The sequence below is a fragment of the Carcharodon carcharias genome, chromosome 36 (assembly GCF_017639515.1).
Source record: "Carcharodon carcharias isolate sCarCar2 chromosome 36, sCarCar2.pri, whole genome shotgun sequence".
NCBI lineage: Eukaryota > Metazoa > Chordata > Chondrichthyes > Lamniformes > Lamnidae > Carcharodon > Carcharodon carcharias.
Genome location: NC_054502.1, coordinates 1040316 through 1064324, shown reverse-complemented (window position 1 = coordinate 1064324; position 24009 = coordinate 1040316). Strand labels below are relative to the sequence as shown.

The 24009-nt window shown below is 51.8% G+C and overlaps 1 protein-coding gene and 1 long non-coding RNA gene across 2 annotated transcripts in view; one reads left to right on the top strand and one right to left on the bottom strand.

Annotated features, from left to right (window-relative positions):
* The window catches only part of vps45 (vacuolar protein sorting 45 homolog), a 70233-nt gene extending 48494 nt beyond the window's left edge, over positions 1-21739 (top strand). The window contains exons 10-14 of the mRNA XM_041179774.1: positions 4419-4577; positions 7807-7914; positions 11484-11605; positions 15370-15501; positions 21516-21739. Coding sequence (XP_041035708.1) covers positions 4419-4577; positions 7807-7914; positions 11484-11605; positions 15370-15501; positions 21516-21600 — 606 coding nt within the window. The 3' untranslated portion in view covers positions 21601-21739. The remainder of the gene's footprint in view (positions 1-4418; positions 4578-7806; positions 7915-11483; positions 11606-15369; positions 15502-21515) is intronic.
* LOC121272914 overlaps positions 3291-24009 on the bottom strand; it is a 45802-nt gene continuing 25083 nt past the window's right edge. The window contains exon 4 of the long non-coding RNA XR_005941921.1: positions 3291-3360. This is a non-coding gene — a long non-coding RNA (uncharacterized LOC121272914). The remainder of the gene's footprint in view (positions 3361-24009) is intronic.

The following is a 24009-nucleotide window of genomic DNA, read 5'->3' as shown; positions in this document are numbered from 1 at the left end:
GAGGGGGACAGTGTAGAGGGAGCTTTACTCTGTATCTAACCCCGTGCTGTACCTGTCCTGGGAGTGTATGATGGGGACTCTGTATCTAACCCCGTGCTGTACCTGTCCTGGGAGTGTTTGATGGGGACAGTGTAGAGGGAGCTTTACTCTGTATCTAACCCCGTGCTGTACCTGCCCTGGGAGTGTTTGATGGGGACAGTGTAGAGGGAGCTTTACTCTGTATCTAACCGCGTGCTGTACCTGTCCTGGGAGTGTTTGATGTGGACGGTGTAGAGGGAGCTTTACACTGTATCTAACCCCGTGCTGTACCTGTCCTGGGAGTGTTTGATGGGGACAGTGTAGAGGGAGATTTACTCTGTATCTAACCCCGTGCTGTACCTGTCCTGGGAGTGTTTGATGGGGACAGTGTAGAGGGAGCTTTACTCTGTATCTAACCCTGTGCTGTACCTGTCCTGGGAGTGTTTGATGGGGACAGTGTAGAGGGAGCTTTACTCTGTATCTAACCGCGTGCTGTACCTGTCCTGGGAGTGTTTGACGGGGACAGTGTAGAGGGAGCTTTACCCAGTATCTAACCCCGTGCTGTACCTGTCCTGGGAGTGTTTGATGGGGTCAGTGTAGAGGGAGCTTTACTCTGTATCTAACCCCGTGCTGTACCTGTCCTGGGAGTGTTTGATGGGGACAGTGTAGAGGGAGCTTTACTCTGTATCTAACCCCATGCTGTACCTGCCCTGGGAGTGTTTGATGGGGACGGTGTAGAGGGAGCTTTACTCTGTATCTAACCCCGAGCTGTACCTGTCCTGGGAGTGTTTGATGGGGACAGTGTAGGGAGAGCTTTACTCTGTTTCTAACCCTGTGCTGTACCTGTCCTGGGAGTGTTTGATGGGGACAGTGTAGAGGGAGCTTTACTCTGTATCTAACCCCGTGCTGTACCTGCCCTGGGAGTGTTTGATGGGGACAGTGTAGAGGGAGTTTTACTCTGTATCTAACCCCGTGCTGTACCTGTCCTGGGAGTGTTTGATGGGGACAGTGGAGAGGGAGCTTGACTCTGTATCTAACCCCGTGCTGTACCTGTCCTGGGAGTGTTTGATGGGGACAGTGGAGAGGGAGCTTTACTCTGTATCTAACCCCGTGCTGTACCTGTCCTGGGAGTGTTTGATGGGGACAGTGGAGAGGGAGCTTGACTCTGTATCTAACCCCGTGCTGTACCTGCCCTGGGAGTGTTTGATGGGGACAGTGTAGAGGGAGTTTTACTCTGTATCTAACCCCGTGCTGTACCTGTCCTGGGAGTGTTTGATGGGGACAGTGTAGAGGGAGTTTTACTCTGTATCTAACCCCGTGCTGTACCTGTCCTGGGAGTGTTTGATGGGGACAGTGGAGAGGGAGCTTGACTCTGTATCTAACCCCGTGCTGTACCTGTCCTGGGAGTGTTTGATGGGGACAGTGTAGAGTGAGATTTACTCCATATCTAATCCTTTTGACTGGACTGTATAGAAAGAGTGAACTCAACTCTGTATCTAATCCAGTGCTATTTCCCTCTTAAACCCTATTATTGAGGAGGTGTTGTGAGTGTGCTCATGTATCACCCTCCGCCCCCCCGCCACCCACCAGTCCTGTAGTCATTAAAGCTCTGAGATATCTGCCTGTTTGCGGTCTGGTTCTTTGTAAAACTTCCTCTCTGGGCTGGAGAAAAGCAGAAACTCTTTATGGGAACTTCCTGTCTCAGCTGGTGCAGTTAGGATCAAAGTGTCTGTCATATGTTTCAGCTTGTGTATTGAGGGAAGTGTGTGAGTAGAGTTTTGACTGTTTTCCATCTGAAACCCACCCTCTTCTCTGCTCACTGTATTCAGTAATGCTCTCTTCTGGCTCAGAGGGTGAGACTGTGAGCCTAATTCTAATCCAGGCTAAGACAGGCACTGAGTGGTGCCATTTTACAAGATGCCACATACATCTTGTATTTGTTAAAGTGAAAGTTAAGGATCCACTAGCTCCATTTGAAGGGGAGGAAAGAGCTCTGCTGGTGGTATTTATGTTCAAGTTTCTCTCTAAACCCAAGAAGAACTGCATTAACTGGTAGCTTGTATGATTATGTGGAATTTGCCTCTGGATAAAATGGATGTAATGAGTCTATATTTGGGTGACAGACTAAGATGTATTCTGTGTTTAAATCTGGGGAACTGTCAGTTTGGGTCACTGAGAAGCACCAAAAGGAAAGTACCAGGCATCAGAGCATTGTCAGCATTATTATCTATTTGGGTATTAGATACATACAAACAAATAAAAATGACAGGCAGATAAAGACCAGCTGATTTTAAATCTGCCCTGTAGTGGTGATGGTTGGAGCACTGTCACCAGACACTTCCAACCCTCTCACTTTGCAATCCCACAGCCAAGTAATCTGTTAGGAAAGGAACAAAACATATAAAACAGGCCCCAGAAGGAGGAGCAAGTACTGGCCATGTCCACTGCCATCCCCTCAGGTGATCCAAATCAATCTGACGTTTACCTTCTGAATCCACTTAATCTTTATATGATGTTAATCCTCTTGAAGGCATGCTGAGAGTCAGTACACACTACACAAACTGGCCTTCATCCCTGATGATCTCTGGGACAGGAATCAAAACAACGTGTTCCACGTATTTGTTTGGTCAATGTGTGTAAACATGTTGGTGTCACACACTGCATAGAATTTGCAGCAGGGAAACAGGCCATTCAGCCCAACTGGTCCATGCTTGTGTTCATCCACCTCATGAGCCTCCCCTCCTACCTCTCACTCTAACAGCAATTTTTGGTGCAAGTGATGGGATGTGTGATGCCATGGTACCAAGCAAGCAGCCCATCCACTGCTCTGACCTACTGAATATCAGCACCTTCCAACCTTCTCTCCCCTGACTTTTGCACTGTGTACTGCTGGTGGGCTGTGATGGACTTTGTGGAATGGGCCAATCCCTTCTGCTCCTTGACCTTCTGTTTTGGCACATTTGGCCTATGAAACAACAGTTGAGTGGAGCAGATGCTGATGTGCCCTCTGACTTCCAATCATTGAACTAAGTGTTTCACTGACATCTCTTTTCCATAAAATCATCTCGATATTAAGCCGTGCTGATTTCACTTGCCTTTACCATGCTGCTCTGTTTTAAACTGAGGAACCTGCCAACCTGCTCCCAGGTCTCCCAGTTACCAACACAAGGTGACCTGCTGACCACTACCTCCTTTCAAGCACTTGAAACTGCATGTTTCTGACATGGTCTACTTACAGTGTCTTTGTGTCCCAGTTAGTGAAACAGACTTCCCTTCACTCCCACATCGCAATGCAGCTGAGTGAATTATTCCGGATTTATTCCAGTTCATGTGGCAATCGAGCTGTTTGAGAGATGAGAGGAGCTTTACAGCCATGTTTGATTGACTTTGTCTTGTAATTCTTCCAATTGACTTTTGGTTGGATGGAATTTGCGACTGTGAAATCACACAGACTTTCCTTTCTCATTTGAGTTCTTTAAACCTTTACTAAAAATGAGTCTAATTAACCCTTAATTCTTCAAGGTGAAAGTCCAGCGCCATAAAGAATTAATTGTGAGCCTTTGTGTCATAGTCTTCAGACACTAGGGTGTTTTTCTGCTCTTGAACTTTGACCATTTTTATCCTAAACCCCTCTGACCACAACTGTTAAGCTGACTTCTGCTTTTTAATTCTCTAATTATGGTGATGACAAGGGCTTTTGTGTTTTTGTAGAGTGTGAGGCAATGAGAAAGACAGAGTGTGCTCTGTTTAACTGTGACCCACACAGTCACAGAGCCCTAGTCCATGACCTATGAGTAACTGTAACTGTGTGCACAGACTGTCGCTAACAGACTCACAGCTGGCCCGTCACTCCTGCTGCTTGACATTTTTCTCCCATCTGATGTTCTGTCTATCAAAAGGTCACATGCTGCTTCCTTGCTCCTCTCTCCCAGATCAGGAGGGCAACATCTCCTTCGCGTTGTCCCTCACCAAGCCTAAGGGGGAAAATGTTGACCCGCTCACTGAACAGCTACATGATGGAAGTCTAGGGGAAACAGTGGCTGTGTTATTTGCTATCCCCCAACACACCTCCACTTGGCTCAGATTAAACAGCACACCTCTTAATGAGGGCAGACGTTGTTTGGAAGTTGGGGGAAATTTGTGGATTGGCCGAGGTGGTGGTGAGCTGGGGTGGGGCCCTTGAAACATTCGAGTGGTGATTCTATCACAAGACCTGATCTGAGGACAAAGGGTGTAGAAGCTGTGCCTGCCATTGCAGAGGGTGATTGATGAGCGATAGCCTTAGCAATGATGTATTGCAGTTTTGGGAGGGGAAGTGAGTTTGGGTATAGCCCTGGTGTTAGTGTTTGAGGATGGTGCTGAAATTGTTGCTGGGTTAACCCTGCTTCTGTAACCCACAGAACGTGAGGAAGTTGCTGCAGGACCCCAAAGTGACGGACTTGGACGCAGTGAGGCTGGTGATGCTCTACGCTCTGCGTTATGAACGTCACAGCAACAGTAGCCTGGCCTCGCTGATGGAGGCTCTGACTCGTAAGGGGGTGTCGGAAAAGTACAAGCGGGTGAGTGTTGGCCTCTGAGTTATTTATTTATGTAGTGAATGCAAATCCCCAAAGCCAAGTGATAGCCTCCTCATTTGCTGAGTTTAAGGTGATTCGTCTATATAGGGGATGCTCCTCGGTAATGTGCAATATTGTGTCTGCTACAAGTGCATAAGGCCCCAGCAGTGGAGGTTGGCTGCACAGGGGCTCTGGCCTGCCCTGAACCTGTTTAGCAAGGACCACAGTCACTGTGGTACTTCAAAGCTGTCATTGGATAGATGGGGTTTGTCATAAGGAACTTGTTAGTGACTTTCCATGTTTCCCATTCCTTGATACTCTTTCGAGTACAAACCTGTTTCCATCTGTTTCAGATGAAGTTACATGTTTCACAGTTTGCCATTGTGAGATTTGAACTCTTGATCTCAGGGTTACAAACCCAGTACCATAACCACTTGGCTATTTAGGCCAAGCTCCCATTCCTTGATCCAAAGGATGTCTGTGTCAATGTATAAATAGTCACACTATCAAATTGTTAAAGACAATTGCTAGATAAACAGGTAACGGGCATTGATTAGCCCATCTAAATAGAATAAAAAGATACAGCTGGAACACTTTGGGTAGGAGCTACTTGGAAGTCAGTAGCACTAAAGAGTTGTCTTGAAAATAAACCAGCTTGAACCAAAAGACCAGCCTGGATTAATTCTTCCACCACAACCTCTTATTGTGAGTAACAGTCTGCGGGTACCTTATGCTCATGAAGGGTGCTCCATATGGGGTGCCACGATGAAAGGTGGGCAGTAAATGGGTTGAACAGGTCATCATGGAGTGGTGAGTTGCAGCACAGATGGTTTCAACCAGCTTGTGGGTTTTGGTCAGCTGGTGGATTGTCGGGAGTGATGTATATGAAGATAGGAAACCAGGCCAGAGGTGTTAAGCGGAGGATTCCAGTTATGATGTGCATTGTTGCATTCAGTTGAATGTCAACAAGATGTATGTGAGATGACTTTTGGAGACAAGTGCGCAGTACTCTGCTGCGGAGTGTTGGAGCAGCAGTGCCCCACATAGATAATTTCTGCTTTTGACCTTTGCTGCTGTTTTCTTCAGATGTTCCAGGAAGGATAGAATGCTATCTAGGGTCACTTCCAAGTACGTTGCATTCAGATCATGCTTCAGCCTCTGGCCATCCATGTAGAAATGCAATTCATTTTTGGCATTGGCTCAATAATTCAATCCAATGAACAATTAACCGGATCTCCAGCTCCTGATCACTGTCCACTGACCCCTGGGTTAGAGAGAGAGGGGAAATCAGCCCGGGTTCCTGCTCCTGATCACTGTTCACTGATCCCTGGGTCAGAGAGAGAGGGGAAATCAGCCAGGGTTCCTGCTCCTGATCACTGTCCAGTGACCCCTGGGTTAGAGAGAGAGGGGAAATCAGCCAGGGTTCCTGCTCCTGATCACTGTTCACTGATCCCTGGGTTAGAGAGAGAGGGGAAATCAGCCAGGGTTCCTGCTCCTGATCACTGTTCACTGATCCCTGGGTTAGAGAGAGAGGGGAAATCAGCCAGGGTTCTTGCTCCTGATCACTGTCTAGTGATCCCTGGGTTAGAGAGCAAGAGAGGGGAAATCAGCCAGGGTTCCTGCTCCTGGTCACTGTCTAGTGACCCCTGGGTTAGAGAGCGAGAGAGGGGAAATCAGCCAGGGTTCCTGCTCCTGGTCACTGTCTAGTGACCCCTGGGTTAGAGAAAGAGAGACAGAGGGGAAATCAGCCAGGGTTCCTGCTCCTGGTCACTGTCTAGTGATCCCTGGGTTAGAGAGAGAGGGGAAATCAGCCAAGGTTCCTGCTCCTGATCACTGTCTAGTGATCCCTGGGTTAGAGAGCGAGAGAGGGGAAATCAGCCAGGGTTCCTGCTCCTGGTCACTGTCTAGTGATCCCTGGGTTAGAGAGCGAGAGAGGGGAAATCAGCCAGGGTTCCTGCTCCTGGTCACTGTCTAGTGATCCCTGGGTTAGAGAGAGAGAGACAGAGGGGAAATCAGCCAGGGTTCCTGCTCCTGATCACTGTCCAGTGACCTCTGGGTTGGAGAGAGGGGAAATCAGCCAGGGTTCCTGCTCCTGATCACTGTCCAGTGACCCCTGGGTTAGAGAGAGAGGGTAAATCAGCCAGGGTTCCTGCTCCTGATCACTGTCCAGTGATCCCTGGGTTAGAGAGAGAGGGGAAATCAGCCAGGGTTCCTGCTCCTGATCACTGTCCAGTGATCCCTGGGTTAGAGAGAGAGGGGAAATCAGCCAGGGTTCCTGCTCCTGATCACTGTCCAGTGATCCCTGGGTTGGAGAGAGAGGGGAAATCAGCCAGGGTTCCTGCTCCTGGTCACTGTCCAGTGATCCCTGGGTTAGAGAGAGAGGGTAAATCAGCCAGGGTTCTTGCTCCTGATCACTGTCCAGTGATCCCTGGGTTATGGAGAGGGGAAATTTATATACAGTGCTGTTCACAGTATATAAAACTGACACACGAGGTCTGGGCTCACCCATTATGTTTGGCCAATTTGGGCAGGGATTGAAGGGGGCACATGAAGCAAATGGTCCACAGTTTAATACATATAGTAGAGATGGGTACTAGTCTGTCACTGTATAACACTGGGGTACAGTACTGGTGGGGATGGGTCTGTCACTGTATAACACTGGGGTACAGTACTGACGGGAACAGGTCTGTCACTATAACACTGGGGTACAGTACTGGTGGGGATGGGTCTGTCACTGTATAACACTGGGGTACAGTATTGGTGGGGCTGGGTCTGTCACTGTATAACACTGGGGTACAGTACTGGTGGGGATTGGTCTATCGCTGTATAACACTGGGGTACAGTACTGACCAGGACGGGTCTGTCGCTATATAACACTGGGGTACAGTACTGGTGGGGACGGGTCTGTCAGTGTATGAAACTGGGGTACAGTACTGGTGGGGACGGGTCTGTCACGGTATAACACTGGGGTACAGTACTGATGGGGACGGGTCTGTCACTGTATAACACGGATACAGTACTGGTGGGGACGGGTCTGTCACTGTATAACACTGGGGTACAGTACTGGTGGGGACGGATCAGTCACTGTATAATACTGGGGTACAATACCGGTGGGGACAGGTCTGTCACTGTATAACACTGGGGTACAGTACTGACGGGGACGGGTCTGTCGCTATTTACACTATGTGAAGTTGATGACTATTTCTCCCTCCTTTTGTTAATTTTATCCTAGTTGGTATCAGTTGTTGTGGAATACGGTGGGAAAAGAATCCGAGGAAGTGACCTTGTGACCCCAAAGGATGCTGTTGCCATCACCAAGCAGTTCTTTAAAGGACTGAAGGTAAAGTTTACATTTACTGATAAATTCGCAATATCTCCTTCGACATAACCCCTCTGTCCTTGTGGTGCACAGCAGTGGAGCTTCCCTCGGTGGGGGCAGGGCCCTCGGTGGAAAGTTCCCACACGTAAGGGTAACTTCATTCACTCGGTGTCCCTGTCTCCTTCCAGCTCCACATCTGTTTTACATGCAGCATCAGGTGCTCCCTTTATAGGATTGACACTAACTGACTTCAAATGAAGTTGATTTTGCTACTTATTAGGGATGTAAAAAGTTGTGGGGAGAATGCAGTAGCGAGCAAGGCATCTCAGGGTGATGCTTTCAGTGAAGTGTCGAGGGGGTGCAGCGCGGTGGGGGAAGTGTCGAGGGGGTGCAGCGCGGTGGGGGGAGTGTCGAGGGGGTGCAGCGCGGTGGGGGGAGTGTCGAGGGGGTGCAGCGCGGTGGGGGGAGTGTCGAGGGGGTGCAGCGCGGTGGGGGGAGTGTCGAGGGGGTGCAGCGCGGTGGGGGGAGTGTCGAGGGGGTGCAGCGCGGTGGGGGGAGTGTCGAGGGGGTGCAGCCCGGTGGGGGGAGTGTCGAGGGGGTGCAGCCCGGTGGGGGGAGTGTCGAGGGGGTGCAGCCCGGTGGGGGGAGTGTCGAGGGGGTGCAGCCCGGTGGGGGGAGTGTCGAGGGGGTGCAGCGCGGTGGGGGGAGTGTCGAGGGGGTGCAGCGCGGTGGGGGGAGTGTCGAGGGGGTGCAGCGCGGTGGGGGGAGTGTCGAGGGGGTGCAGCGCGGTGGGGGGAGTGTCGAGGGGGTGCAGCGCGGTGGGGGGAGTGTCGAGGGGGTGCAGCGCGGTGGGGGGAGTGTCGAGGGGGTGCAGCGCGGTGGGGGGAGTGTCGAGGGGGTGCAGCGCGGTGGGGGGAGTGTCGAGGGGGTGCAGCCCGGTGGGGGGAGTGTCGAGGGGGTGCAGCCCGGTGGGGGGAGTGTCGAGGGGGTGCAGCCCGGTGGGGGGAGTGTCGAGGGGGTGCAGCCCGGTGGGGGGAGTGTCGAGGGGGTGCAGCCCGGTGGGGGGAGTGTCGAGGGGGTGCAGCCCGGTGGGGGGAGTGTCGAGGGGGTGCAGCCCGGTGGGGGGAGTGTCGAGGGGGTGCAGCCCGGTGGGGGGAGTGTCGAGGGGGTGCAGCCCGGTGGGGGGAGTGTCGAGGGGGTGCAGCCCGGTGGGGGGAGTGTCGAGGGGGTGCAGCCCGGTGGGGGGAGTGTCGAGGGGGTGCAGCCCGGTGGGGGGAGTGTCGAGGGGGTGCAGCCCGGTGGGGGGAGTGTCGAGGGGGTGCAGCCCGGTGGGGGGAGTGTCGAGGGGGTGCAGCCCGGTGGGGGGAGTGTCGAGGGGGTGCAGCCCGGTGGGGGGAGTGTCGAGGGGGTGCAGCCCGGTGGGGGGAGTGTCGAGGGGGTGCAGCCCGGTGGGGGGAGTGTCGAGGGGGTGCAGCCCGGTGGGGGGAGTGTCGAGGGGGTGCAGCCCGGTGGGGGGAGTGTCGAGGGGGTGCAGCCCGGTGGGGGGAGTGTCGAGGGGGTGCAGCCCGGTGGGGGGAGTGTCGAGGGGGTGCAGCCCGGTGGGGGGAGTGTCGAGGGGGTGCAGCCCGGTGGGGGGAGTGTCGAGGGGGTGCAGCCCGGTGGGGGGAGTGTCGAGGGGGTGCAGCCCGGTGGGGGGAGTGTCGAGGGGGTGCAGCCCGGTGGGGGGAGTGTCGAGGGGGTGCAGCCCGGTGGGGGGGAGTGTCGAGGGGGTGCAGCCCGGTGGGGGGAGTGTCGAGGGGGTGCAGCCCGGTGGGGGGAGTGTCGAGGGGGTGCAGCCCGGTGGGGGGAGTGTCGAGGGGGTGCAGCCCGGTGGGGGGAGTGTCGAGGGGGTGCAGCCCGGTGGGGGGAGTGTCGAGGGGGTGCAGCCCGGTGGGGGGAGTGTCGAGGGGGTGCAGCCCGGTGGGGGGAGTGTCGAGGGGGTGCAGCCCGGTGGGGGGAGTGTCGAGGGGGTGCAGCCCGGTGGGGGGAGTGTCGAGGGGGTGCAGCCCGGTGGGGGGAGTGTCGAGGGGGTGCAGCCCGGTGGGGGGAGTGTCGAGGGGGTGCAGCCCGGTGGGGGGAGTGTCGAGGGGGTGCAGCCCGGTGGGGGGAGTGTCGAGGGGGTGCAGCCCGGTGGGGGGAGTGTCGAGGGGGTGCAGCCCGGTGGGGGGAGTGTCGAGGGGGTGCAGCCCGGTGGGGGGAGTGTCGAGGGGGTGCAGCCCGGTGGGGGGAGTGTCGAGGGGGTGCAGCCCGGTGGGGGGAGTGTCGAGGGGGTGCAGCCCGGTGGGGGGAGTGTCGAGGGGGTGCAGCCCGGTGGGGGGAGTGTCGAGGGGGTGCAGCCCGGTGGGGGGAGTGTCGAGGGGGTGCAGCCCGGTGGGGGGAGTGTCGAGGGGGTGCAGCCCGGTGGGGGGAGTGTCGAGGGGGTGCAGCCCGGTGGGGGGAGTGTCGAGGGGGTGCAGCCCGGTGGGGGGAGTGTCGAGGGGGTGCAGCCCGGTGGGGGGAGTGTCGAGGGGGTGCAGCCCGGTGGGGGGAGTGTCGAGGGGGTGCAGCCCGGTGGGGGGAGTGTCGAGGGGGTGCAGCCCGGTGGGGGGGAGTGTCGAGGGGGTGCAGCCCGGTGGGGGGAGTGTCGAGGGGGTGCAGCCCGGTGGGGGGAGTGTCGAGGGGGTGCAGCCCGGTGGGGGGAGTGTCGAGGGGGTGCAGCCCGGTGGGGGGAGTGTCGAGGGGGTGCAGCCCGGTGGGGGGAGTGTCGAGGGGGTGCAGCCCGGTGGGGGGAGTGTCGAGGGGGTGCAGCCCGGTGGGGGGAGTGTCGAGGGGGTGCAGCCCGGTGGGGGGAGTGTCGAGGGGGTGCAGCCCGGTGGGGGGAGTGTCGAGGGGGTGCAGCCCGGTGGGGGGAGTGTCGAGGGGGTGCAGCCCGGTGGGGGGAGTGTCGAGGGGGTGCAGCCCGGTGGGGGGAGTGTCGAGGGGGTGCAGCCCGGTGGGGGGAGTGTCGAGGGGGTGCAGCCCGGTGGGGGGAGTGTCGAGGGGGTGCAGCCCGGTGGGGGGAGTGTCGAGGGGGTGCAGCCCGGTGGGGGGAGTGTCGAGGGGGTGCAGCCCGGTGGGGGGAGTGTCGAGGGGGTGCAGCCCGGTGGGGGGAGTGTCGAGGGGGTGCAGCCCGGTGGGGGGAGTGTCGTGGGGGTGCAGCCCGGTGGGGGGAGTGTCGAGGGGGTGCAGCCCGGTGGGGGGAGTGTCGAGGGGGTGCAGCCCGGTGGGGGGAGTGTCGAGGGGGTGCAGCCCGGTGGGGGGAGTGTCGAGGGGGTGCAGCCCGGTGGGGGGAGTGTCGAGGGGGTGCAGCCCGGTGGGGGGAGTGTCGAGGGGGTGCAGCCCGGTGGGGGGAGTGTCGAGGGGGTGCAGCCCGGTGGGGGGAGTGTCGAGGGGGTGCAGCCCGGTGGGGGGCGTGTCGAGGGGGTGCAGCCCGGTGGGGGGAGTGTCGGGAGTGGTGCCTGGTGGGGTACTGGCTGAGGTGGCAGCGTGCCTAGGGGAGCGTGCTCTGTAATGGATTGACATTTTCTCTGCAGGGTATTGAGAATGTGTACACACAACACCAGCCATTGCTTCAGGACACCCTGGACCAACTGATTAAAGGCAAGCTGAAGGACAGCCAGTACCCGTATCTCGGACCAAACACACTGCGAGACCGGTAAGTGAATAACCTGTTCTAAACCAAGACTTGTGTCAGATGTCTGTTAGTCCCTTGTCTGTGCACTGACTGGTTTTGACTTACCCCAGTGAGAGTCAGCACCTTCAGGAGAGGAGGGGACCTGTACCCCAGTGAGAGTCAGCACCTTCAGGAGAGGAGGGGGACCTGTACCCCAGTGAGAGTCAGCACCTTCAGGAGAGGAGGGGGAACCTGTACCCCAGTGAGAGTCAGCACCTTCAGGAGAGGAGGGGTCCTGTACCCCAGTGAGAGTCAGCACCTTCAGGAGAGGAGGGGGACCTGTACCCCAGTGAGAATCAGCACCTTCAGGAGAGGAGGGGGACCTGTACCCCAGTGAGAGTCAGCACCTTCAGGAGAGGAGGGGGACCTGTACCCCAGTGAGAGTCAGCACCTTCAGGAGAGGAGGGGGACCTGTACCCCAGTGAGAGTCAGCACCTTCAGTAGAGGAGGGGGACCTGTACCCCAGTGAGAATCAGCACCTTCAGGAAAGGTGGGGGACCTGTACCCCAGTGAGAATCAGCACCTTCAGGAGAGGAGGGGACCCGTACCCCAGTGAGAGTGAGCACCTTCAGGAGAGGAGGAGACAGGATTTTAGGGAGTAATGTGACCTGGAAACACTGAACTTCTTAAACACTTATTGTTAATGCCCATCCTTTCCTATTTTTCAAAAGCCCATGCAACTAACTAAAAATAAATATAGCGTGGTATTGTTTGGAGAGAGATGCAGCTGGGATCCCAAGGGACTGTTAAAAGTGAAGCAAAATTATTTAATAACTTTGGCATCCCTGGAAAGTCTCCCCGTGCTTCAGTTCCCTTTGCGTGTTATAGGTGTGTTGAGATTTCCTCTGTCCGTCTGGATAAGGCCTTTTTTTCTCCTCTGCTGATCATACGCTGTGATAGTCATTTACCGCCTCTGTTTCTTTCTGTGACTGTCACTCACTGACAGCAGGGTCCTTTGCCACCAGTGTTACAGTAGAGTATTAACACATTCCCTTGCCTTGATCTCAAAGCTCAGCAGAAAAGGCTGTGTGCACCTGTCCATCGCAAACTCTAAGCGCGCTGTCTCCTTAAGATGTTGGCATCTGTTTTTCTTGTAGATGAGCCACTGAGCTATTGAGAGGCATGCTTGGGCTGCTGCTCCACATTCTTTGCAACCCAACCCCTTCACCTGTTAGCCGAGCCTCCCCCCAGGAGCAGACTCCTCTTCATCTGTTAGAGTCAAACAAGAAAGTGGTGTCCAGAAGCTGTGCCATCACTTTCGTCTGTAAAACAAGCTCCGAGGGCTGAATGTTCCTATGTTTGTCTCAAGGGGATTCCTACTTTATGTATGTTTGTCTGGTGAGGCTGAAGTGAGTTTCTGCCAACAGAACACCTCCCTCCCTCCTGTTCATTTTCTTTCTTTCTCTCTCTCCCCCAACCTCAAAGTTTCTGTAAGTGAAACTGGTGAAACCCAGAGTCTCCTGAGAGCTGTCTGTTCCAGTGTGCTGGTAACCCTAGAACGCTCTCCACTTTTAGTGATCAGCCTGCGTTTAAATATTCATTGCTTGGTCCTGTCTGACTGGTGCACCTTTGACTCCTGTTGCAGTTAACGTTGTCTGCATTGGTGCTGATTGCACACCTCTGAGACTGTACAGACCACAAAGCCCATGGCCTCCATGATTTCAGCCAGTGGACCACAATTGGCCTCAATATTCCTATGCTACGATTAAGGTTGCCTCTGGTCACTCTCCAGGGTCCCCTTTAGGAGGTGAGAATAAACACTGGATCAAGTTAGGAAGAGATGTTGCATGTACTTCAGTGGCCAACCAATGTACCATTCTCATGTATGAAGAATGGAAACTTTGAGTGAGAAACCAGTGCGTGTCAAATATGAACGGTAGCTAAATCAAACAAGAGTTAGCAGGGGAAGAAAGAAAACAAAATAGCCTGAGTGGACAGGGAGCTGTATCGGAGGGGGGTGACAGTAATGACTGGTGGGGGGGTGGAAGAGGGCTAAGCTGTCTGTATTTGCCCGTGTGCCCCGCGGGGAAGCTGGCACTGGCCGTGTGCTTTTGGCCCTCCTTCCTGAGACAACATGGAACCCACCAATAACTGTCTCTTCCAACTGTTTGTGGAGCAGGTCTGTGCAGTACCCTCTGACCCTTAGTTCAGATTCCAGGGAAATTCTCCATTTCCTTTAGTACTTTCTGTTACCAGAATTCACTTGACTGCACAGCCAGGAGTCCCTTCATCAGTGATCCAATAAACTGCATTGAGTGTTTGACACTACAGGCACCTCATGTGAGATAGCTGAGCCAGACAAGAAGGCTCCACCCATCCTCTAGTAGCCTAAGGCACCAGGTGCTGCAGATGTGACAGATGAGCAGTGTGCAAGGACTCTGATTAAAACTCCTCCGGGACAAATCTACCAGTTCAACTGAGCCCTGGATTCCAGACCAATCTGTGTTTTGAACCCATGATTGTACTACCTCCATACCACTGACTCTTGCTTGCTGATTGGATTGAGATGTGGAATCTGACTGACTGTTGGCACTTCCTTCAGGTGTCTGATCTCTCCCAGGCCTGAAACACTCCATTAACTCTCATGGAAAATGGATTTTCTCTTCTTTTAAATGGGTGTGTTCATTGACAAAATGACTGTGGTTCAGGCCACACCGCTTCCAACAGTCCAGGAGAAAGTGCCTCTGCCTGGCCTTGTCACTCCCTGCCTCTGTCACCTCCTCCAGCCCCAACACCCCTCCCTGCCTCTGTCACCTCCTCCGGCCCCGACACCCCTCCCTGCCTCTGTCACCTCCTCCGGCCCCGACACCCCTCCCTGCCTCTGTCACCTCCTCCGGCCCCGACACCCCTCCCTGCCTCTGTCACCTCCTCCGGCCCCGACACCCCTCCCTGCCTCTGTCACCTCCTCCGGCCCCGACACCCCTCCCTGCCTCTGTCACCTCCTCCGGCCCCGACACCCCTCCCTGCCTCTGTCACCTCCTCCGGCCCCGACACCCCTCCCTGCCTCTGTCACCTCCTCCGGCCCCGACACCCCTCCCTGCCTCTGTCACCTCCTCCGGCCCCGACACCCCTCCCTGCCTCTGTCACCTCCTCCGGCCCCGACGACCTTCTAAGATCTGTGTTCCTCAATTTCCACCATTGGCAGTAGTGCCTCAGTTATCTGGGCCCTAAGCTCTGCAACCGCCTCCCTAAAACTTTCCCGCCTCTGTCCTCCATTAAGACACTCCTTTTGACCGAGCATTTAGTCACCAGCCCTAATAACTCCATCTTTGTCAATTTTTTCTGATTACACTCATGTGAAGCACCTTGGGACATATTTTTACTTTCAAGGTACAATATAAATGCAAGTTGTTCTTGCCCTTTTTATCATCTAACCTTTCTCCCTTTTGTTTTGAAGATAACTTCTCAGTGGGGTTTAGCTCCATAGCATTAGCCTGGATCTTGAAAGTCAGCCAGATATTTGACCTCAGAGGACATTGCAGATCAGTTCTGTCCTGACACAGGACAACAGTCAGGAGCAGGAGCACTGAGATTAATGGTTGCTCCCACTGGGAGCAACGGTCCTGGATTTGGATACACAGTCAGTCCATATTGAAGTATCTCTTATTTATTAAATTCATCAATTAGATTACCTCCCTCCAAGGAGCTCCTGATTTTACATTTAGCAGGAGCCCTATTTGCTCAGTAATATTACGCTTAGCTGACTGCACTTTGATGGTACTCAGTGTCACACTCCTTTCCCACAGGCCGCAAGATATCATCGTGTTTATCATTGGAGGAGGGACCTATGAGGAGGCACAGACTGTCTACAATCTGAACCGTACCAGTCCAGGAGTGAGGATTGTCCTGGGGGGAACAACCATTCACAACACCAAGAGGTAAGGGCAAGTCTGCATTTGGAGTCAGGACACCTGGCAATGGAATTTCTGATCCTGGCTAGCTCGAGCAGAATCCCACACAATTACATAGCTTGGACTTGGTCACTGAGTTCAGTTACTCTTGAAGCTCAGAGCTGTCTTAAAGCTCAGGGTGTGGTATCCTTGAGAGCACATTAGTGAAGTCAATAAGTCAAGCTCCCAGGATTGAAGCCTATGGCTGTTCTCAGCAAAGGGGAAACTAGGGGAATGAAAGATCTCACATAAAGAGAAATAGTGACCAGGGTTCCTGTTCCTTTTATATAAAGGAAAAATTTTGTGGATGCTGGAAATCTGAAATAAAAACCAAGCGCTGGAAAAAGTGGGTCTGGTAGCATCAGCGGAGAGGGAAACCAAGTTAATGTTTTGAGTCAAATGACTCTTCTTTGGATGCACAGATGCTGCTGGACCTGCTAAGTTTTTCCAGCACTTTCTGTTTATATTCTTGTTTCTAATTATATGTAATTGTTGGGACAGTGGGTTAAGAACAATATCAGGTTAACTGCAATGCTCTTCTGGTTAAGTATGGTTTTGGTCCATTGGAATTCTGTGCATTGGGAGTAAATGGGAAGGGATTTGATCCATTGACAATCTTTGCATGGTTGTGGTTTGCATTATTAGGAGATCCCTGTATGGAAACACAGATATTTCATTATAATGTCTCGTGATGCCCGATTGAGTGAATTACTTTCAAACGCAGTTACTGTTGTTCCATGGGTAAATGCAGCAGGCAATTTCCACACTGCAAGGCTTTAGATATAGCAATACCAATAGCTAGTTCATCTACTTTTGGTGCTGCATATCAACATTTGAGAGTTTTTTAAACAGCAAAACTAAGAACTTTCAAATGAAAGTGTGCTTCTGTATGAATCCCGGCCTGTGATTGCATGCAGTTCACAATTCTGTTACAACCAAGACATTCGCTGCTTGGAGTTTATCCAGGATTCTCAAGGAGTTTGTCAGCTAGACCTTTTCCCTCCAACATAGTAATAATAAAATAATTATCAAATGTGACAAGAGGTCAGAACTGACCTTGGTCTAAGCCCAACTCCACTGCAGTTTGATGTCATTCCTTCCTGACTTGACGTCATTTTCCGCAGTCTCTCCATTCGTTATTATTTGGAAACATGAACTGCACAATATTACAGCCTGCAGAATTCAGCAGTGCTGAATTATACTCCCTCCCCCAGTGGAGTCCTGAGTCAAAGTGTCTACAGAAGCAGAAAGCCCTGTTACTCCTGCTGGGGGAGTTTTATGTTGTTCATCCAGTTTGCTTGGTGTTCACAGCCAGTGCAGAAATTGACTTGGAGTTAGCACTGCTTGTGATAGAGACTAAAACACCTCACCTTTTACTGGGCTCTTTTCTTTCCACACAGCCTCCCCCACCCCATCTCCACTGCCTCATGCTATTGAGTTAGTCCATTACAGCACCAGCCTTCACTCTCTCCCACACCCCTCGGGGTTAGTAACTTGAAGCTCCACAAACAGTGTGACAGGTGGTTGTCTCTACGCCTCTCCCTACACTAGCAGCTGCTCAGAGCCCTGTTGGGAGTACCCTGAAGAAAAAAAGGGCAAAGTTTAACTGGAAACCAGTATGTAAATTAGTGCTACGGTAATCGATGACTGATTGAAACTAATTCATGTAGTTCTGGGTTCACAGGACAAATGGCAGTCTTTTTTCCTTTTACTTTATAGTTTTATCTCCAAAATAATTACTGGCCACTCTTAAAGCTCCCATTTTCTCCCTTCTGTCCTGACACTAACTGGGGTACGGGTCCCCCTCCTCTCCTGAAGGTGCTGACTCTCACTGGGCTACAGGGTCCCCTCCTCTCCTGAAGTTGCTGACTCTCACTGGGGTACAGGGTCCCCTCCTCTCCTGAAGGCGCTGACTCTCACTGGGGTACAGGTCCCCCTCCTCTCCTGAAGGTATTGACTCTCACTGGGGTACAGGTCCCCCTCCTCTCCTGAAGGCGCTGACTCTCACTGGGGTACAGGTCCCCCTCCTCTCCTGAAGGTGCTGACTCTCACTGGGGTACAGGTCCCCCTCCTCTCCTGAAGGCGCTGACTCTCACTGGGGTACAGGTCTCCCTCCTCTCCTGAAGGTGCTGACTCTCACTGGGGTACAGGTCCCCCTCCTCTCCTGAAGGCGCTAACTCTCACTGGGGTACAGGTCTCCCTCCTCTCCTGAAGGTGCTGACTCTCACTGGGGTACAGGTCCCCTCCTCTCCTGAAGGTGCTGACTCTCACTGGGCTACAGGGTCCCCTCCTCTCCTGAAGGTGCTGACTCTCACTGGGGTACAGGTCCCCCTCCTCTCCTGAAGGTGCTGACTCTCACTGGGGTACAGGTCCCCTCCTCTCCTGAAGGCGCTAACTCTCACTGGGGTACAGGTCCCCTCCTCTCCTGAAGGTGCTGACTCTCACTGGGGTACGGGTCCCCCTCCTCTCCTGAAGGTGCTGACTCTCACTGGGGTACAGGTCCCCTCCTCTCCTGAAGGCGCTAACTCTCACTGGGGTACAGGTCCCCCTCCTCTCCTGAAGGTGCTGACTCTCACTGGGGTACAGGTCCCCCTCCTCTCCTGAAGGTATTGACTCTCACTGGGGTACAGGTCCCCTTCCTCTCCTGAAGGCGCTGACTCTCACTGGGGTATCTTTGCCCTCCTGTCTTGAAGGCGCTGACTCTCACTGGGGTACAAAGGTACGGTTGGAAAACTTTTTGCTTTATTTGCTGTGTTGTGTTGAGATTAACCAATTAGAATCTGTATTTGGAAATAAAATGTCCTCATTCATTGTGAGCCTGTTGATTGGAGGTCCCATGGCCATTCTGAGACCTCGCCAGTCAGTAACTCTATCATACTCTGCTCCGTTACATACAGCTCTACTGACAGTCTCTCAATAATTTAAAGCAGTTTGGTTTTCAAGGATGACAACTGATGACAGCAGATGGAAATTTCTCATACCTTCTGAAATATTTGTTCTCTGTGTGGGCAGGACACAGCGTGAGTGAGAAGGGGCTGAGTGGGAACGAGATGTGACTAGAGGCAAAGACATGGGGCTGGTGAGTGGGTTGGGGGTGAGTGACCAGCAAGAACAGGGGAGTTGTGGCACAGGAGGGGGGTGAATTGGCACAGAATGGAGAGAGGTTAAGAGAGGACATATTCTCTGAAGTTTAGAAGAAAATGATCTAATTGAAATGTATATGTTTCTTAGAGTTTCACAGGATAGATTCTGAGAAAATGTTTCCCCTGGCTGGGAAATCTAAAGCATGGGGTCACAGTCTCAGAATAATGGCTTGGCCATTTAGGACTGAGATGAGAAATTTCTTCACTCAAAAGGTGTGAATCTTTGGAATTGTCCATCCCAGAGAGCTGTGAATATCTGCAAGGCTAAGATCAGTAAATCTTTGGATACTAAGGGAATTAAGGGATATGGGGATAATGAAGAATGATGGAGTTGGGTGTCTAGGATCAGCCATGATTGTTCACTGGTGGACTAGGCTTGAAGGGTTTGTTTCCATTTCTTGTGTTCTTGGGTGTGGACAGAAGGTTGGAGGGAAAGTGGGAATGGAGCAGCCATTTGGCTGATCACCTTGGTATCAGTTCTCTCTGAAAGACCTACCACTTAGACCCATTTCCCTGCCCTTTCCCCGAATAATGTCATTTTTTTTCTATTTCAAGTTTTTCTCTATTTCCCATTTTAGAAACAATTCTGGATCCTGTTTTCATTCTTATTTCTGGTTAGACATTCTATATACTTAAAACCCTTCTAATTGCTCCCTCATTGTTTTAGTGATAATCTATTTTTCTTTAATTACCAAATTTGTTTTTCCCTCTGTATCTTAGCAAAATCCTTCAGGATGTGAGCACCTGTATCAAATCTCCCTCTGGTCTTCTGTATTTTGGTGCTCCTGTCTCTTGGGCATCTCCCATCACCCTTTCCCCAATTCCTATTACTTTGCACGGTTGGTCAGTGGAAGTTTCATTTTCTTCTGATCCCATGATAGCCTGAGCTACAGGAGCTTTAATTATGATGCAGGCTTTCACAGGAACAAGAATACTGGACAACCCTGTGACAAATGCTGGCAATTAGCTGCTCAATTTGTTTGTGGGTATACATACTAACCCTCAGGCTGGAGAGCAGGAGAGACTGGAGACAGTTCGGCACTCAGGTTGTTGGGGGTCTTTGGGTCCAGGATACTGATGTGTTGCTGCTGCTAAGATGATTTGTGAGGAGCAGACAAAGGGCCTGGAGATCCTTCCCAGAATGTAGGGGCTGTAAGTCCTTTTCCGCGGTGATTTGTTTCCATTTCCACCAGCTGTTGCTTGCTTACTTGGTAGTAGTCTCGTTTCTGGTTCAGAAAGTTGAGGGTTCGAATTCCAATTTGGTGATCTGAATACAAAATCCAGGTTGACACTCCAGTGCACTACTGAGGGAGCGCCGCACTGTGGGAGGGTCAGTACTGAGGGAGCGCCGCACTGTGGGAGGGTCAGTACTGAGGGAGCGCCGCACTGTGGGAGGGTCAGTACTGAGGGAGCGCCGCACTGTGGGAGGGTCAGTACTGAGGGAGCACCGCATTATTGGTGTTATTGTATTTCAGAGGACACATTAATCTGAAGCTCCTTCTGCTCTAGTTGGTCGACAGTCCAATTTTCGAAAAGAGAAAAGGGGGTTCTTCCTGGTGTCCCAGATGACAATTTATCTCCCAACCAACATCATAAAACAGATTATCCAGTCATTACTGTTGTTTATTTGAGAGCTTACTGTGAGGTGTTGGCTGTTTCAGTTTTTCTTATTCACTCTTTCATGGGATGTGGGCTTCACTGGTTAGGCCAGCATTTTCATTGCCAATCTCTAATTGTCCTTGGGTAGGTGGTGTGAGCACTGTCAGAGGGTCAGTAATGGTGACATATTTCCAAGTCAGGATGGTGAGTGGCTTGGAGGGGAACTTGCCACTTGGTGGTGTTCCTATCTATCTGCTGCCCTTTTCCTTCTAGATGGTAATGGTCGTGGGTTTGGAAGGTGCTGTTGAAGGAGCTGTGGTGAGTTGCTGCTGTGCATCTTGTAGATGGTACACCACCAATAATGCGGCGCTCCCTCAGTACTGACCCTCCCACAGTGCAGCGCTCCCTCAGTACTGACCCTCCCACAGTGCGGCGCTCCCTCAGTACTGACCCTCCCACAGTGCGGCGCTCCCTCAGTACTGACCCTCCCACAGTGCGGCGCTCCCTCAGTACTGACCCTCCCACAGTGCCACTGTGCATTGGTGGTGGAGAGAGTGGTTGCTGGTGGTGGTGGCTGGGGTGCTGATGATGCAGGTTGCTTTGTCCTGGATGGTGTCGAACTTTTTGTGTTGTTGGAGCTGCACCCATCCAGGCAAGTGGAAAGTATTCCATCACACTCCTGATTTGTGCCTTGTAGATGGTGGATAGGCTTTGGGGAGTCAGGAGGGGAGTCGCTGCAGGATTCCCAGCCTCTGACTTCTTGTAGCCACAGTATTTATATGGCTAGTCTAATTCAGTTTCTGGTCAATTGTAACCCCCCACAGGATGTTGATAACGGGGGATTCAGTGATGGTAATGCTATTGAATGTCATGGGGAGATGGTTGGATTCTCTCTCGTTGGAGATGGTCATTTCCTCGCATTTGTGTGGCGTGAATGTTACTTGTCAGCCCAAGCCTTAATGTTGTCCAGGTTTTTCTGCATATGGGCTCAGACTGCTTCAGTATTTGTGGAGTCTCGAATGTGCTGAATGTTGTGCAATCATCAGTGAATTCCCCACTTCTGACTTTATGTTGGAGAGAAAGTCATTGATTAAGCAACTGAAGATTGTTGGGCCTAGGACCACTACCCTGAGGAACTCCTGCATTTCTTACATTACAACAGTGACTACACTCCAAAAAGTACGTGAAAGTGTGTTGGAAGGTTTTGAGTATGTGAAAAATGTAACATAAATGCAAGTCTTCCTTTTTCTTTTTTGCTAGTTTCGTAGAAGAAGTTGCAGCTTCAGGAATCCAGAGCCGAGTGTCAGAGCGGCCTCATGGAGTGACTCGTTCATCAAGACGATGAAGCCCTGGGATGTTCTCTCTCCTCCCTCTCCTAACTGCCGTATTTCTGTGTTTTGGGACTGGTTTGTGCTGTTGTAACTGCTGCTGTGGATGCTTTGTATCTCCTTGTATAATTAAATAAAAACTTAAATTCAGGCTCATGGACACTGGTATAGCAAAGTTTTTTCAATGGATGTGTGCTGTTTCGTTATGATTATGCCCTGTCTGATAAACTGCTGCTTTTAACTCTTGAGCTTTCTATTCACTTAACTCCAATGTTGAGGAGTCTGGATGGACTGCAAATTTCAGCACACTGTGCTATCTCTGGTACCACCCTCGGGTGTCCTTTCCTAATCTGTGAGCTTGGACAGTGAGTGTTAGCAGGATATACCACCATTAGTGCATCATTGTTGGGGCTGATCCCTCCAGTAGTTGTCCCTGGATAGGGATTAGGAACAGGAATCCCAGCTTGCTTCTCCCCCGCCCCCCCGCAACGTCCTCTAACCCGGGGGTCATTGGACAGTGATCTGTCTTTCTTTAATGCAGGGACATTGCTGTCTGTTGTCTCCCTACTGGTGCTCAGCTGACTCGACTCAAATTGACCCTGAGCTCTCCTGGTCTTTGTAATTCACTGCTAGGTGGGTTGTTACTAGGTGCAGCACAAGGTCAAGCAATATGCAGAATAATTGATTGTAATATTATTACTGCAGCTTCAGTAAAAAAAAAATCTGCCGACTATGACTGAAGAACCCAGTTGCTGATCATTATCCCGAACATCATTGTACTGAGTGCTTCATCACTCCTGCTTTCTGTAAACTCTGGATGCCTCCATTCCAAAAACTAAGAGCATAAATGTAATGCATATTCCTGTAGAACAGGACATTGTTAAACCCTTCCCTAGTTGAGAAACTGGTTAATGGCTCTGATGCTTGTGGATCAATAATTGTTCTGAAATGCTTATTAAATCAAAGCATAAGTTTTGAGAGCACTGAAAAATTATCATAGGCACTACTGCATATCCATGCATTCCAGACCCAGCACGTTGCAGGCCCTGTGCATTACAGTGTCAGCATGTTACCGGTACCCATGCATGACAAGAGTAACCATGCACGTCAAACCCAGCACATTACAGGTATCTGTGCATTATAGACCCATTATGCTACAGTCCTGTGCATTACAGAAGTAGCACATCACAGGTACCTGTGCATTACAATCCAGATTGTTACAGACCTTGTGCATTACAGACTCAGCACATTACAGCCTGTGCATCACAAATGTAGTATGTTACAGGGACCGTGCATTACAGATACAGCATGTTGCAGGCCCGTACAGTGGAGATGTAGCATATTACAGGTACTGTGCATTACAGACCCAACACATTATATACTCCTTCAAGGAACTTGAGGTAAAATTTCTTACGGCTCCACTGTAGGTCACTGAGCCCCACACGGCAGAAGAATGTCAGCTTTGAACAAGGTCTCAATCAGTGTTGCAGCTGAGTAACAGCTGCATTGCCTCTGGTAGGGAAGGCAAAAGAGAAACAGCCAGAATTCCTTCCTATTGACCTCATCCAGAGGTGCCATCTGGATTGGACTCAGCCATAATATTGCGCTGTGGTACTAGATGCTGTTGGCACTCATATGTCAGGCTCTCAGACAGAGAATGGTCAGGTGGGTGACTATTCCAGGACAGCGTCTGCCCTTTGACCGTACAAAGGGTCAGGAGAAGAGATGACACGGAGTGAAGAAATATCTGTACCTCTGAGGAGATGGTCCTGGAGCTGTTTACATGGTTTGAATTAGGTGTGCAGTGCAGAGGGGCCAATGCAGACTCAGTTAAAAGACAATGGCCCATGTCTGACATTGTCCAGTTCCACTGCTGACAGATGCTGTGATCTTGATCAATTGTACATCGATAGAGCAGAGCACCCTGTGATGAACTTCATCAATCCACAAAGGTACAGGCACTGTCGATGAACAAAGTATGTGCCATTGTGGTGATGTGTCAAACTGTTGAGGTGAGGTGCAACTCCTGTGTAGACAAACTGAGGCCCCTGTCTAAATTTAGTTGAGTAGATACAGAATAAACCTCCTGTTCCATCAAATACTCTCAGGATGAGTACAGCATGGGGTTAGATACAGAGTAAACCTCCCTCTACACTGTCCCCATCAACACTCCCAGGGCAAGTACAGCACGGGGTTAGATATAAAGTTCTTTATGCTGCTCTTTCTATATATCTCATGCACAACTTTTGTTTACCATTAAGGAAAAATGTTTGAAAATTTTAACAAATGAAATCAAAAATGGACACAGTGATCATAGTGAAGCTGGATTTTAAGAATACTATTAAAGGAGAGAGCAGTGGAGAGCTTTTAGGGGTTTTTGAATCAGTATTCTAATAATGCACCATAGAGAGGGGACACACAGCAGC